This window comes from Phyllostomus hastatus, unplaced genomic scaffold (assembly GCF_019186645.2).
Source record: "Phyllostomus hastatus isolate PE091 unplaced genomic scaffold, TTU_PhHast_1.1 phas_scaffold_501, whole genome shotgun sequence".
Taxonomy (NCBI): domain Eukaryota; kingdom Metazoa; phylum Chordata; class Mammalia; order Chiroptera; family Phyllostomidae; genus Phyllostomus; species Phyllostomus hastatus.
In genome coordinates, this window is record NW_025334033.1 from 28803839 (window position 1) to 28818517 (window position 14679).

Sequence of the window (14679 nt, forward strand, 5' to 3'; positions counted from 1 at the left end):
GATGTTACTATTCTTTTTAGACATCCTGATAGGTATGTAAAGCTCTCATTGTGGTTTTAATTTTCATTTCCTTAATGACTAATTATGTTGAACATCTTTTCATATGCTTATTTGCCATCTGTGTATCTTCACTGAAATGTCCAATCATGTCTTGCCCATTTTTACTGTTGAGATTAGAGTTCTTTATATATATTCTACATACTAGCCTTTTATTTAATACATGCTTTGCAAATATTTTCTCCCAGTTTATAGCTTGTCTTTTCATCCTCTTAACAGAATTGTGTGTATGTGGAGCAAAAGTCCTTAATTTTGATGAAGTCCAACTTACCATTTTTTTAATTTCATGGATCATGCTTTTGGAGTCAGGTTTAAGAACTCTTCACTTAGTCCTAGATCCTTAAATTCTTCTCCTGTACTTTTCCTATAAGTTTTATAGGTTTACATTTAGGTCTGTGATTCATTTTGAGTGAATTTTTGTATAAGGCTGAGACTTAGGTCAAGGTTCTTCCCCGGCCCCACTTTGGATGTCATCCAGTTGTTCTAGCATCATATAATTAGATCTTTACTTTTTAAAGCAAAGGTAATGGGTGTCCTTTTAGGTAAGAGCCCAGCTATATACCATGAAAAGACTCAAGCGGAGCCTGAGCCACTTCCTAAGGGACCTATTTCTGAGAAACTCTTTGTAATACTCTATATAATATTTACTTGTCTGTTACATGTTAAGTAATTATGTAACATTTAAAGGCTTACCTTAAAGTTTATTAGGGTAAGGCATTCCTTTAACTTTGTATTTTCTAGATGGGTACTCAGTTGTCATTACCATTTATTGAATGTTCTTTTCCTAATTTGAAATACCACCATTTCCAATACTGAATTCCTATGTATATTTAGGATCTATTTCTAGATTTTACATGCTTTTCCTTTGGTCTCTGTTCATTCACCCAGTGTACACACAAATTTGTAAAGCTTTATATACAACTTTTTTTAACAGCAGAGGCAGTACCTCCTCATTCTTCTTTCAGTGTGTTGGTTAAGCAAAGAGGCTCTTGAACCAATCTACCTGGACTTAAATCCTGACTGTTACTACTTGTGTGACCTTGGGAAAGCTACTTAACCACAGGGCCTCAGTTTCATCTGTAAGAAGGGTTACCAGAATCTACCTAAGTGGTTGCATTAAATGAGCACAGAGTAAGTGCTATATGAGTACACATTCTCAGTTTGCTTGTTTACCATTCCTGCCTACTTTTCCATATGAACTTTAGAATCTACTTGTCAATTTTAATTTAAAACCTTATTGGTATTTTATATATTTAATGTTCCAATAATGTAGGGATAACAGACATCTCTATAATACTGAGTTTCCCCATTGAAGAACATGGGATACCCCTTTTCATCAGATTTTCAAAAATAGCTACCTACCCACTCATCCACTTTCCATTGCTGTCACCTTAGTCCAATCCATCATCATCACCTGGGAGGCCGATAATACTAGTGGCCCCAAACATCCGATTCAAACGTCTGCTTCTTTATAGTCTATTCACTTACACTGCAACCAGAATGGCCTTTCAAAACTAAGTCAAATTATGACATTCTCTGTGCAAAACCTTCCAATAACTTCTCATCACTTTGAATCAAAGCCTGGAAAGGAATTAGAAACAGCAAAGCCAACTTTTAGTTTACTGTGGAGGGAATTCGAGTTCAGGGGAGTTGTGTTTTGTTTGCACACTGATACCTGACTTGAAGAACAGGAGGAAAGTGGTGAGGTAGGAGATACAAAGGGCGAGTGCTGAGGAAATGTCCAGGAGCAGGCTTCGAATCCTGTTTCCCGCTGTTCTCCTCAGAGCCTCCTCTTCCCAACAGTCCAAAAACGCACCTAATAGTGTCCAACTTTTCTACTTAAAACCCTTTTAATGCCCTACTTTCTACATAAAATTACAAGTCAACCTAGTATACAAGATACTCTATTATTTGTTTTAAAATGAATGGAGCACCAAATAAATGAAGCACTTTGGTAGGTGCTGTCATAGTTAACAAAACAGGCATGGTCTTCACCATGTGTAGTAGGAAAGGCAAACAAGTGAAAAATAAACTTGGGATGTTTGCTGTAGGACAGGAAATACTAGGCAGTGTCTAGATGCTGCTGGGAATGATTCAGAAGGAGAAAATGTAGTAGAGATACAGACAAAAGAAATAAAGGTCTTGAGAAATGATGGGATCCCCTTTAATGATGCTGAGTTTTGGTAAGAGGGATTCTTCCGTCTTAGCAGGAGAAAAGGTTGGGTGCTAAAGCAGGTAGATTTACAGATTTGATGATGGGGAGGTGACTTTGATCTTCTGATAGTTTCTCAATAAAATATGAAGCAGAGTCTTCAGTTGAATGGGGAGGAGAGAGAATATATTAAATGGTCATCTCGGAGCAGTAAGGGGAAGTCACACTTGCCTATTTTTCAACTCCTCAATCTCCCTAGTTGTTGTTTCAAATTTCTGTTATTTTCATTATTCCTTTCTGGAAAAGTCCTACTTGCTCTTCTAGATCCATCTGGGCCACTGCCTTCTGTGCGACCACACTTGTTTACCTCATGTTCATTATTATAACGCACCAATGCTTGTGTTTGCATGCCCTAGTAGACTCCGTAAGCTTCTTGAAAAGCTTGGTCTGTGTCCCTAGTGTGGGGCCCATGCATGATATTTACATAAGGATTTTGAATAAATATTTAACATAAACCTTAATAATGGACTTTTTGTCTATGGAATTTATAACCAGGAGAATTTATTAGCAGGATATAAAAGTGCCAAGGATTAACCAAACATTAGAATAAAGCAGCTCACAGTTATCTGTGTCCTTTTAAAAATGGCGCTGCATTATGGACACACCACCACACGGCATTTAGTCCTTTTATTTTATTCAAATGCTAAAACATAAGTTTCAAGATAAAAATTGTAGTTATACTCAGTTGAGTTTGATTTAAAAACAACAATTATGTTTTGTTAACAACTTCCAAACCAAAGTAAGTTGTTGTGACTAAAATGTCTCCCAGTCCATTCCTGGAGGATTACCCTTAATATATTTAGTAGCTACTTCGATTTTCACTCTACAAAAGGAAAATAACGGTGCCATAAGAGAGAGATAATGAACAATTAAAATATGAAAGGCTTCCTGAGAAAAACTTTAACCATTACTAGGGACACTCAGAAGGATACCTGTTTCTGTTCTATTATAGCAACCGGGCTTGAACACTCAGCAAAAGTGAACTCCTGGCCCTACTCCAGCCATACACAGGTGTCTCACATCTCTGACTACATCCCGAAAGTCCAACTCTTCATCAGCAGCCCTGAGAATTTGCTAGTGGCTTTAAAGTTCTCTTCCTAAGAAAGGGGGTAAAAGGAAAACTCGAGAGTCTAGAAACCAAAAAATAAAAACAGATATCTCAATGTATTTGGATTTAAACAATTTCAAATACATTTGAGCTGAATGAATAGTATAGAAAATTGTATCAACATTATAGAAGAAAAAGCTTGAAAGGTACCCAAATATTTTAATATTTATGGAAACATAATTTTCATTTTTAAGTCCCCAAAATATTCCCCACTATTTAATTTTATACAGGGTGGGGTAAAACTAGGTTTACAGTTGTGAGTACACAAAACACAAGAGTTTATTCTTGTATTATTATTATTCTTGTAATTATTATATTATTTTCCATAGGAACAGTAAACCTTTTGCCCCACTCTATAATGAAGATTAATAATTTATATTTTAGTGTGAGCACATTAGCTTATGCTGATAGCAAAGCACAATTTTCTTTAATGTTCTATGAAGCCAAAGAATTAGACCAATATCCAGCACAACAAAACAAAAAAACTAGCTCAGTACTTTAGGTAAATGCATAATATTAGGAGATTTTATTTAGTTCAGCACATGGCTGTTACTATGACTGGTGCTGCATGCTACTTTTAGAATTAGATGTCTTTTTCTGAAGATTTAAGGCAGACTTCAATTCCATCTGCTCACTCATGGCATTAAAATGCATTAAAGATGGCAAATCAGACAAGTCAGCAAGAGAATGGCCTTTTTTATAGTACCAATTGGAAAATTAGTGTCATGCATTAGCAGATAAGACTAAGAATACTTCACTTCCACTGCTATTATGAAATACTTTGGTAGGTGCTTCATAATAATAATGGAATATTATGAATATTGGAATAAAGCTAAAGGAATTATTAAAATACGGTTCTTCAGGGTACTTTTTCCATGAAAATTTTAACTACTTGGAAACTTGATATTTTCAGGAAACAAATATGGGTAAAAAAGACTAAACTAAAGAATGGTATCTCAATCTTCAATTTTAAAGAATTTATTTTCCCATTTGTAGAGTTAACATTATTGTAAAATCCACAGTTATTGAAACACCTGCATTGCTTAAAAGAACTCCTAAGAATTTTGTTTAAGCATGTTTTTTAAAAAACTGAACCAAAATAATGTACACTTTATCTCCGAACACTGTGTAAAGTCCACATAATGTCCTCTGTACCAATCAATGTGATGTTACCTAATACACATGATCTGATTTTTTATCCTAAAGACTTCTGACCATGTATGATATCCAAGACAGACCCAATGCTTTAATGTCAGACTGCAGAGACAGTCACGATTCTAAACATGAGAGGGAAAAGCTTTATATACAGGACAAAAGTCTGACAGTTTAGCTGTTTGCAGCATCTGCCTGGCGAGGCCATCCTTCTTCTTCAACTCCAGAATCATACTCCTCTTCAGAGGATTCCTTTGTTGGAGCCCTAAAATGAAAAGCCAGTAGGGTTTTTTTAAGCATGTTTTATAGGGTACTCATGATTTCTAGACTCAATAAATTAACCACCTTGCTAAAAATGCCACAGAAGAATACTAAGAGCACTCTTAATGTTAAGATTGCTTAGTGGTAAAATATGGGAAAGATTTAGACCACACAACCAAGAGTTGTAAGTAATTTTCCTAACATTTTCCCTACCAGATGTGTTACTGAAATAAACTGACAACAAGATTTCAATTATTGAGATGTAAAAAATCCATTTCTCTAGCAAAAAGTTAAAATCTATTATTTCAACTCAAATGCTTGACTTTTAGCATATGTCTATGGTAAAGAAGATGACAACTTCTGACCAAATCTGACTTGACTCAGACTAATCAGAATTATGATCGGACCACCACAATTCCTTTAGATAGTAATGTCATTAAAAAACTAAAGATTGCCTCTTGGAATGACAAAAGTAGTTCAGAATCAATCAACTGCCTCCTAAATTATCTTAGAAGATAAGTAAACAGAAGACATATCTTGTGAAAGTTAAAACAGAAGCCTAATTTCTGTATGGGTAAACAATGTCAAGCACCATATAATAAATATTGATTGATTGGATCGGTAAACTATATCTTGCAGGCCCACCATCTGTTTTTGTAATGAAAGATTTACAGGAAGACAGACACACTCATTTATAGATGGTCTATGGCTGCTATCATGCTATGAGGGCAGTGCGAGTAGTTGCAATACAGACTCTCTAAAGATGGCTCTAAAATACTTATCTAGCCCTTTAAAAGAAAGTTTACTGACCCAGGAGTAGATCAACAGTGAAAGATATATCAAATTTGTCAACTGATATGATACATATGAGAGAATAATTATGTCCACAAAGTTTTGGTCTCGTGAAAGACATAAAACAAGTCATTCACAAATTATAGAATTAGCAGTAAAGTTTATTTAAATCTTTTCATTTAGATTACTTGTGTGTCTCTTTTAATCTTCATTGGGGAAAAAGTAGAGGCCAATTTTGAAGCTCAGTTTTCAAAAGACTCACAAATTATTATTTATAAACCAAAATTAGAACATTTTTCTACAGAAAATTTGTGATTATTGCTTCCCTTATGAATGTAAGGATTTTTATGCAATTTTTATGACAAACCACTAGCACTACAGAGCTGATCTTAAATTTTAGATCATTCTAGCTTGAAAATACACTTTACCGGATGTATCCTGGTTCCTTTTTTCCTTCTACTACTTCTTTGTCAACCTCCACACATACAATATCAGAATTAGGGACTTCAAACATTGGTTCTAATAACAGCTTTTCCTAAAGAGATAAAAAACAATGAATGACGTGAAAACTGAGGTTGCTCACAACATACTTGTATTCTACCAGCTACAAATCAAAGTCATTAACTCAACAAATATTACAGAATCCCTATTATGTACACAACTGAATGTTGTAAAAGTCAGCATAAAAGCTTTTTATATTCTTTATATTAAAACAGTTTCTAACTAAATTCAGAAAGAAGTCATTCTATAAGGAAAGGCTATTTGTCTGTACTTCTCTGTCTGCTTTTGGATTTGGATGTTTTTCAAAACCATTCCTGGCATATTCTCTGACCAAGGAGGTCAACTGGTAATCCTTCTTTTAAAACATGATTTAATCCTAAATCATCTCTACCAGGCTCTTTAATTTTGACTATGACTTCAAATAAGCATTTGTCTCAAGTGCTTTGATAGATCTAAAATTGTTTACTAAAGAAAACTGGTTTCAACTACAGGAAGGGGCTGGATTATATTCCACCTTAAGGAAAATACTGGTTGAGTACATCAGATTTCCTAAAAAATGTCAATGCTATCACCTAGTTTGCATGTTTATATAAATCTGTCCTTAATCAGCAGCACCTGAAGTGCAGGCCTTCCTTAGAGAGTATAATCTCAAACTGTCCCACTGAGATGAGAGAAGTAATATTTAGTGGTGAAATCCTTAAGAGAAAATAGGAACATGATCATGCTTCGGGAGCATGTAGAGAAACAGCAACTCAACTCACTGCACAGCCAGATCTTGCAGGTAGGGGAGAGAACTCTAAGGAAGAGAGTGAGTGTGGCTAAAAATAGGCTGGATTTCTAGGACTTGTTACAAAATAAAAAATAGTGAGTTCATACCATACTAAAAAATTTAGGGGTACAGTGTCATGGTATCTGCAAGTTAATTTCAAACAAACAACAAAAATGAGGATTTCAATGGGTCTGAGAAGGCACTCTGGGGCTCAGTCTAAAGGCCTGTGTAGAATTTTTAGTAATTCTCTCTCCCTTGATCGTGGTTTTTCTCTATTTCATCGATTATATTATGTGTGTCCTTTGTTGCAAACACTTTAAAGTTTCTTTTTGGAAAGAAAAACATAATATACCGTGACAAAAAAAAAATCACAAAAACACTTGATCAATTCTTTGGATATATTTCCAAAGGAAAAACATGAAGGCTTAATATTCCCAAAACTCAGATGAAGAAGCAATCTAGTTTTTGCAATAACAACATCAACTTACCATTATGGACCGAAGACCTCGTGCACCTGTTTTTCGCTCCAGTGCAAGTCTGGCTATGGCTTTCAAAGCATCCTCCGTAATGTTCAGCTCACACTAACAATACATTTAAAAGAAATGAGAACTTAAATAATACTTAATGATATTTTCCTAATATAACCATATAGCATTTGATCTATTAACTATTACTACCTACCACCATTACTGGTCTTTTTAGAACAAAAAGGAACCAATGCCCTGACTTCACAGTTAAAAGGGTGCCAGAAGGGTAGGTACACTGATTCACTAATAGCTGGAAATATGGGGCCAGAATCTTGACTGACCTTATATATCCCCTTTCAGAATAAAGTACTTGTAGACTATCAATTTCTTACTAGAAAACACACATTTTAAAGAGTGTTACTAACTTCCTCATCCTATTGAACAAAGGTAGAACATTAGACAAATCTCTCTAAATTACCACACATTTCAAAACAGAATTCAAATTATTGAGAATTTAATATACCAGAAAGAAAATTAAAGTACTTTGGAATACCATATTTCACAAAATATTAGTACTAAACAACTTCTGGTTATTAATTTCTACCTTTAGAAAATGTAAATTTTAAGTGAGGTATTTCTCTCTCATGGTTTTCTAGAATCTTGCCTTCAAAAAGCACCACTTGCTTCTATCAATTAACCTATAAGAAGGTATCAGTTTATGAATAACAAGTTTGTCCTTAATCCTTGAAGAACCTTTTTTCTAGATTAACATGGACTTTCTAGGATTTCACTCAACAATCACTGAACCCTTATGTACTCATATGTTAGAGATTGAATGATGAATCAGACATGCTCTTTGCTTTCAGGGAACTTGGTCTACTGGAAGGTGACAAGTAAGTGAACTACTATTTTGGGCACAGAATACTCATTGTGCTAAGGGAGCACCGGAGCAGAGGCATCTAAATAAGAACAGGGGACCACTGAAGGATTTTAAGGAGGAGAGTAAAATAATTAGTTTTGTGTTTATTCATTCAATAAACATTTATTAAGAATTTAATATCTGTTTGTTGGACACTGTGCTCAATAATTTAAAATGATCCACTCTGGAAGTAAAGTGGAAGATAATGATGGTGGTGATGGTCAGAGACACATCTGAGACAGGGAGACTGACCAATTAGGAACCAAATGCATGGTTCAAGGTGAGGAATGATAAAAGAGCTTGAGCTGAGAGAGAAGGAGACTAATATTTAGAGATATCAAGTTCATAAACCCCAAAACATTTGCTATCTGATGACTGTGGGCGCCTGAGTGACCTCCCGGGACCTGGCTGCAGAGAAGTTGATGTTGGAGTTAATAAAACTTTATAGAAAAAAAGTATGTAAGAGTATACGCAGTATATCATAATAAAAGTATTTACAGTATCAAGGCTGAAAGGACAATCCTGTGTGTCTGACTTGAAGGGTGGAGAGTAGACTACTGGAATAATACATATATATCTTTGGACTTTATGCTATAATGAAGATTTTAATTAAGAAAATGTAAAGCTAGCTCCTAAATGTCTAATATAACAAAATGTACATTCCCTGATTCCTAGATCCATATTGAGTGAGGAATAGTCTGGTATTCCAGATTAGCAGGACTCTTTTTTTTTTTAATTCTTATGCTAATTTAATGCAGTTTCAATAGTGAGAAAAAAAAAAGACTCCATAAATTGACAAAGTATGAAAAATAAAAATCTAACCTTATCCATGCTGAATAACGCCTGGTACTGGGGAATAACAGCATTACGTGGCTCAGTTAGTATCTGTACAAGTGTTTTCTCATCTAGGCTATGCAAAGGGACTACCACAGGCAACCGCCCCACAAACTCAGGAATCATGCCGAATTCAATGAGATCTCTGGCTTCTACGTGACGTAATAATCGATCTTTTTCTTCAATGTCTTGGTGAGTATTTGATTCGCCACTTAGATTGGCGAGGTCTGCAGCAGCTGCAGCCCTTCTGCCTTTTCCCAGATTAGATGGCGTTCCAAATCCAAGATACTGCCAAAGAACAGATGGATGTTATAAATAACAGATGAAGTTGCATTGTACTAAGTTCTCTGCATGCACATCTCATGTGATTTTTGTAACATAAGAAAGTCCTATTACCATTCACATTTTACAATGAAGCAAACGGGCCTAGAGAGGTTAAGTACCTAATACCTTGGACAAAGCCTCATTAGTGTACCTGGTAAAGGCAGGATTTGAACTCAGGTCTATCTGCCTTCAGAATTCAGAACCTAGCCCCTATATAACAACCAACTTTCAAAGAATGATTTCTAGTAAAAGTAGGTAAGTAAAAACTATAAAAAGAAGTCCCTTAGAACTCAGATAATGATGCTGCAGGGTTTTTCTGAGACCTTGGAATTAGTGTGGTTTCCAAACTGAGTAAGAACTGTGAAAATGGAGACAGTAATTACTGTGTAACCAAAGTTAATTTTGTAATACTGTAAACAGTATTGGCCTATGGAATAAGAAGCCTTACAAAGAAATTATCCACAAGTATCTTAAGTCACTGCTAACCTATGATCTAGGGTTACACAGATCAACCTATGAATCAGAATAAATTAAGATTAGATTTTATAAAGAACATATAAGGATAACATCAAACAAGAATGCTAACTGCTGCAAAAGGTTGGATATCTAAGGTGTATGGATCTTGCTTCAATCAATATAAAAGAACTATACTGTAGGCAATTATCAGAAAGTTTAATTTTGATATGTGGTATAGCTTTTCTCAAAAGTATAAGCACATGCTGTGTGAGAAAACAGCTTAAGTTAAAAATCAAGCCCTGTGATTCTCTAAGCTGTGTACATGGACCATTAGTGTACTGGAAAGCAAAATACCTTTTAATAATTTAAGCACTTATTAAGCATATGTTACATATATGCATATATAGTAATAAACATATTTATTATGTAAATACAAACATCAAGCAGTATAATAAAACACTGGGGATACAAACCTGAACACAGCCCCTATCCTACAAGGATTTGTTTAGAGTGAGAACACATGAAGGTGTCATTACAGTGTCATAGGTGCAATAAAGGACAACTGTCCAGGAAACAGTCGCAATGGAAAAGAGGAAAAGAGGCATGTACAGGGGAGTGAGGGTAGATGGCAAGCAAGAAAGCCTTCACAGAGGAATTTCCTAATCGTTTAACAGACTGAGTCTTAAAGGATGACACGTATTTGCCAACTAGACTGAGGTAGTGAAGGGCATGATCTAGCAGAGGTGCCCAACCTGCGGCCTGCAGGCTGCTTTTGGCCCAGGATGGCTGTGAGTGCAGCGCAACACAATATTGTAAATTTACTTAAAACATTATGAGATTTTTTTGTGATTACGTGTTACAATGTATTTAATGTGTGGCCCAAGACAACTCTTCTTCTATATTATATATACTTACTATTGTACCCAGGGCTTTCAACGAAGGTTGATAAAATAGTAGCCACACGCATGTGTTTAATTCTCTATAAAATCACTGTTGAAGATTCTTATGCCTGCCTCCTTTTCATAAAGATGTGACAAACTATTTTTTTAATCTTTGTCTCTCCTGAAGACCATGTATGACCTAAACCTTCCTTCTACATGTTTCCTACCTCTTTTCTCACATTATTCTTTTAAGATTTATTTATGTTTGTTTGTTTGTTTGTTTATTTATTTATTGAAAAAGAGAGACAGAGAGAGAGAGGAGGGAGAAAAAGAGGGAAAGAAACATCAGTGTGTGGTTGCCTGTCATGTGCATGCCCCCAGCTGGGGACCTGGCCCAAACCCAGGCACATGCCCTGACTGGGAATCGAACCAGCGATCCTTTGTTCGCAGGTCAGCACTCAGTCCACTGAGCCACACCAGCCAGGGCTCTCACATTGTATTTTACTGTTCTTTTCTACATGTTTCCAGCTTCAAATTCTTGTTGGAATTATTAATTATAAATAAATATCAGAATATCCCTGCCTATGGTCACAGAATTTCAAATATAAAGTCTTTCTCTCTTCCTTTGACACACACACACACACACACACAGAAATATTTCCTTTCTAATTTGTTAGGTTAATTTATTCAGAATTTCAAAAGCAACCCCCCCAACAAATTAATAATATGAAAAATAAAAATATAACCCTACCCATGCTGAATAAGGTCTGGTAATGAGGAGTAACAGCATCACAGGGCTCTGTCAGTATATGTACAAGAGTTTTCTCCTTCAGCCTGTGCAGAGGGGTTACTACAGGCAACCATCCCATTAGCAGCATTGTATTTGTACTACTACTAAACTGCTACTGAAACTAGTACATGCAAAGCCAAGGAGAGAAACTTAAAGCAAGTGATAACAGCAAAGAGTTGATCTATGATATATTCATTTAGGGAGCATATGTTATGTAAAAGGGATCATTTGTGGCTAGACATTATGCAAAACACAAAAACATGAAAAATACAGGTCTTTTGGGCTTCTATGTTAATACTATATTTTATTACGATCGATCAACAAATAGGTTCTGGGCATATACCTTGATGATATGAAGAAATATGTTTCAGTTAAAATCAAGGTTTATAAGAATGCTTAAGAAACATTTGTAAAACTATGTGGGGTCCACAACCCTTTTTCCAGTCCCCGAACTGCTTCCTTCCATTTGGGAACGTCAGCAGTGATCTACGGGCAGGGGCAAGGGAGACAAGCTCTTCACTGGGCTTCAGCGAACTGAGCAAGAGGAATGAACAGAAATTTTACTGTTACAGCACCTACCTCAAATAATAAAATAACTCCTTAAATGAAACATAAAATTGAAATCATCAAGTTATACTTTAAAGATGCCCATATATAGGTGATATTTAGAAATCTTCTAATTTACTACTCTGAAATTAAAAAGAAAAAAACTAGAAGTATGTTTTTGGTATGCTCTAAGAAAACCTAACTCTTAAAAACTCACAACTAGCAGCCAGCAGATATGAGAAAAGAAACTGAATGTCTATCCTCTGTAACTTCAAATGCTCTGTCCCAGTAACCCCTCAGCAAAACTTACCTTTTCATTCTTCCTCCTGCTGATGATTCTGTCCAAACCATTGAAAGCACCAGATGCAACAAACAGGATGTTTGTTGTATCAACTTGTACTGTTTCTCCACGGAGCTTGCGGGAATTCTTTTCTGGAACATTGACTATTGTGCCTTCTAGTAGTTTTAGTAAGCCCTAAATAAAGAATGAATGATTTATAGCATCATCTTATAAATCCCATTATATTTTAGATAATGGGATTTAATGGGGAAAATAATACGTGTTATGGTCAATGAGCATAACTAAAAAAAACTCCCATATTTCTACAGCTAACATATACTATCACATTAATAATTCATAAATTTAGGTGGAATAGTTATAGGACTCCTGACATATTCAGAAAGTAGTCAACTGAGAGGTTGTTTCGATGGTAAAGACATAATTCCAACATAAAAATAGAATTACAACTGTATGAGATGGTACCCAATCATTATAGGAACATTCAGAGTTGGGAAAAAAATTAAAGATTTGTCTTTTATATAAATAAAAATTTTATTCTACTCCCAGTATTAAACTTTGAGAACATCTATATTTTGAGATGCCTTTAATAAAAACAATTTATCCAGCACATTTTCTTATTGTGATTGTACTTCTCTATGTCTTTGTCAACAAAAGAAAGCAATTTTCCTTACCCTGTGGTTTAGGTCATAATTAGTTACCAGTAAAAGGTCAGTTGAACAATGTATCATTTGGACTTTAATTATGACTCTACAAGGAATGAAACACTATTTTATCCCATTTTCTAACTAAGTGAAAAGAATAAGATACATGTATATAGTTCATTGTGTCTAGTTAGAACCAGAACTTTCTTTAAGAGTCCTCTAGAAATGTTTAACTAGGCCCTTGAGGAATAAAAACAACAAAAATTAAATTTCATTTTTTTCGGTTCTTTAAAATAATTTTAATATCCTAAAAAAGGTAATTTGGTATTTAAAATCACCAATTAGCTTTCTCTTAGGATCTGAACTACTTTAAAATGGTATGTGGAGTTTGGGGGTGAGAAAAATAAACAAATAGAATCTAATTAAATATGAAACCAAACGTACAATATTGGGAGGCTGATGTATTCCCTTCCTTTTAGTGGGCTTGAACAAAATATTCAACTGCTTACTTGCTGAACGCCTTCTCCACCTACATCCCGTAACTGATGAATGCCTGGCACACTGCCAATCTTATCTACTTCATCCAGAAAGACAATTCCTATAATTTAAGGAGGAGTTTATTTATAATATGAAAAAGATATACATAAGAGAGATAACCTCAGCTTTACAAGACTAGGTAGCCAGAGAGCCAAGTTATTTGATCTTTCACACTTAACATATTCAATGGCTTAATGTGATTTAAAAAAACAAAACAAAACACTGCACTCTATCCTATTCATCCTTTTGTGCATATGTTTTATAATTTATTTTATACAATTATCACTTGGGTATGATAATCAATTCTGTCTGACAATAGTTATTCACTCCACTAATGTTTCTGGTTCTTGATTCTAGGAGTCTCTTAGAGGTGTAGTGTAGAAGCAGGAAGTACATGCAGTGCTGATACTAGCAGAACTTTGAGTCTTTCCCAACTACTGGTATATTGTCTTAAAATATGTCTTGAAGGATCTGACAGGAAGTGCAAGCTCTTCATGTAAACAAGGACAGTTAATAGATGGGGAAAGGAGAAATGCAGTATCTATGACATCCTATAGGTGAATAGACTAATCTGTTTGTAGATTCATCCTGTACACTCATGCCCTTGGTCTTGTCCTTGCACCCTTCTCCTCCCCATCCCAGTATTAGGAGTCTAGAGGACAGTCAGAACAGCAAACACAATGACAGTATTCAGGACCTAATGGAATAGTAAATCAGTTTTCACCCAAGTAATCATCTAGTGACAGTAAGGCAAAGCAAACCTAGTGGCCCTTAGTATACTAGAAAATGTTTAGCATGGCTACTTTTATATAATTACAGAGTTACTCCTTGATTCAAAATAATATTAGCTCTTAATATTAGATTGTTTCCTCAAGAGCCTACTGAGGGACAGACAAGCAGCTATGCTGAAAACATACCTTGTTGTGCTTTTTCTACATTATAATTGGCATCTTGGAGCAGTTTGGCAATCACAGATTCAATATCTTCACCTACATATCCAGCCTGAGTCAAAGTTGTACAGTCACAGATAGCAAAAGGGACATCAAGGCATTTAGCTAGAGTTTGTGCCAGCAGAGTTTTACCTACAAATAGAAACAGCAACTGAAATACGATGACATACAAATTCTATAC

At 35.2% G+C, this 14679-nt stretch overlaps 1 protein-coding gene across 1 annotated transcript in view; it reads right to left on the bottom strand.

Moving 5' to 3' along the window:
• Positions 1-2886: 2886 nt before the first annotated feature.
• Positions 2887-14679, bottom strand: part of CLPX (caseinolytic mitochondrial matrix peptidase chaperone subunit X) — a 36278-nt gene continuing 24485 nt past the window's right edge. Inside the window, exons 8-14 of the mRNA XM_045822779.1 lie at positions 14466-14630; positions 13521-13609; positions 12380-12544; positions 9061-9360; positions 7341-7433; positions 6011-6117; positions 2887-4794 (exon numbers count right to left, since the gene is read on the bottom strand). Coding sequence (XP_045678735.1) covers positions 4704-4794; positions 6011-6117; positions 7341-7433; positions 9061-9360; positions 12380-12544; positions 13521-13609; positions 14466-14630 — 1010 coding nt within the window. The 3' untranslated portion in view covers positions 2887-4703. The remainder of the gene's footprint in view (positions 4795-6010; positions 6118-7340; positions 7434-9060; positions 9361-12379; positions 12545-13520; positions 13610-14465; positions 14631-14679) is intronic.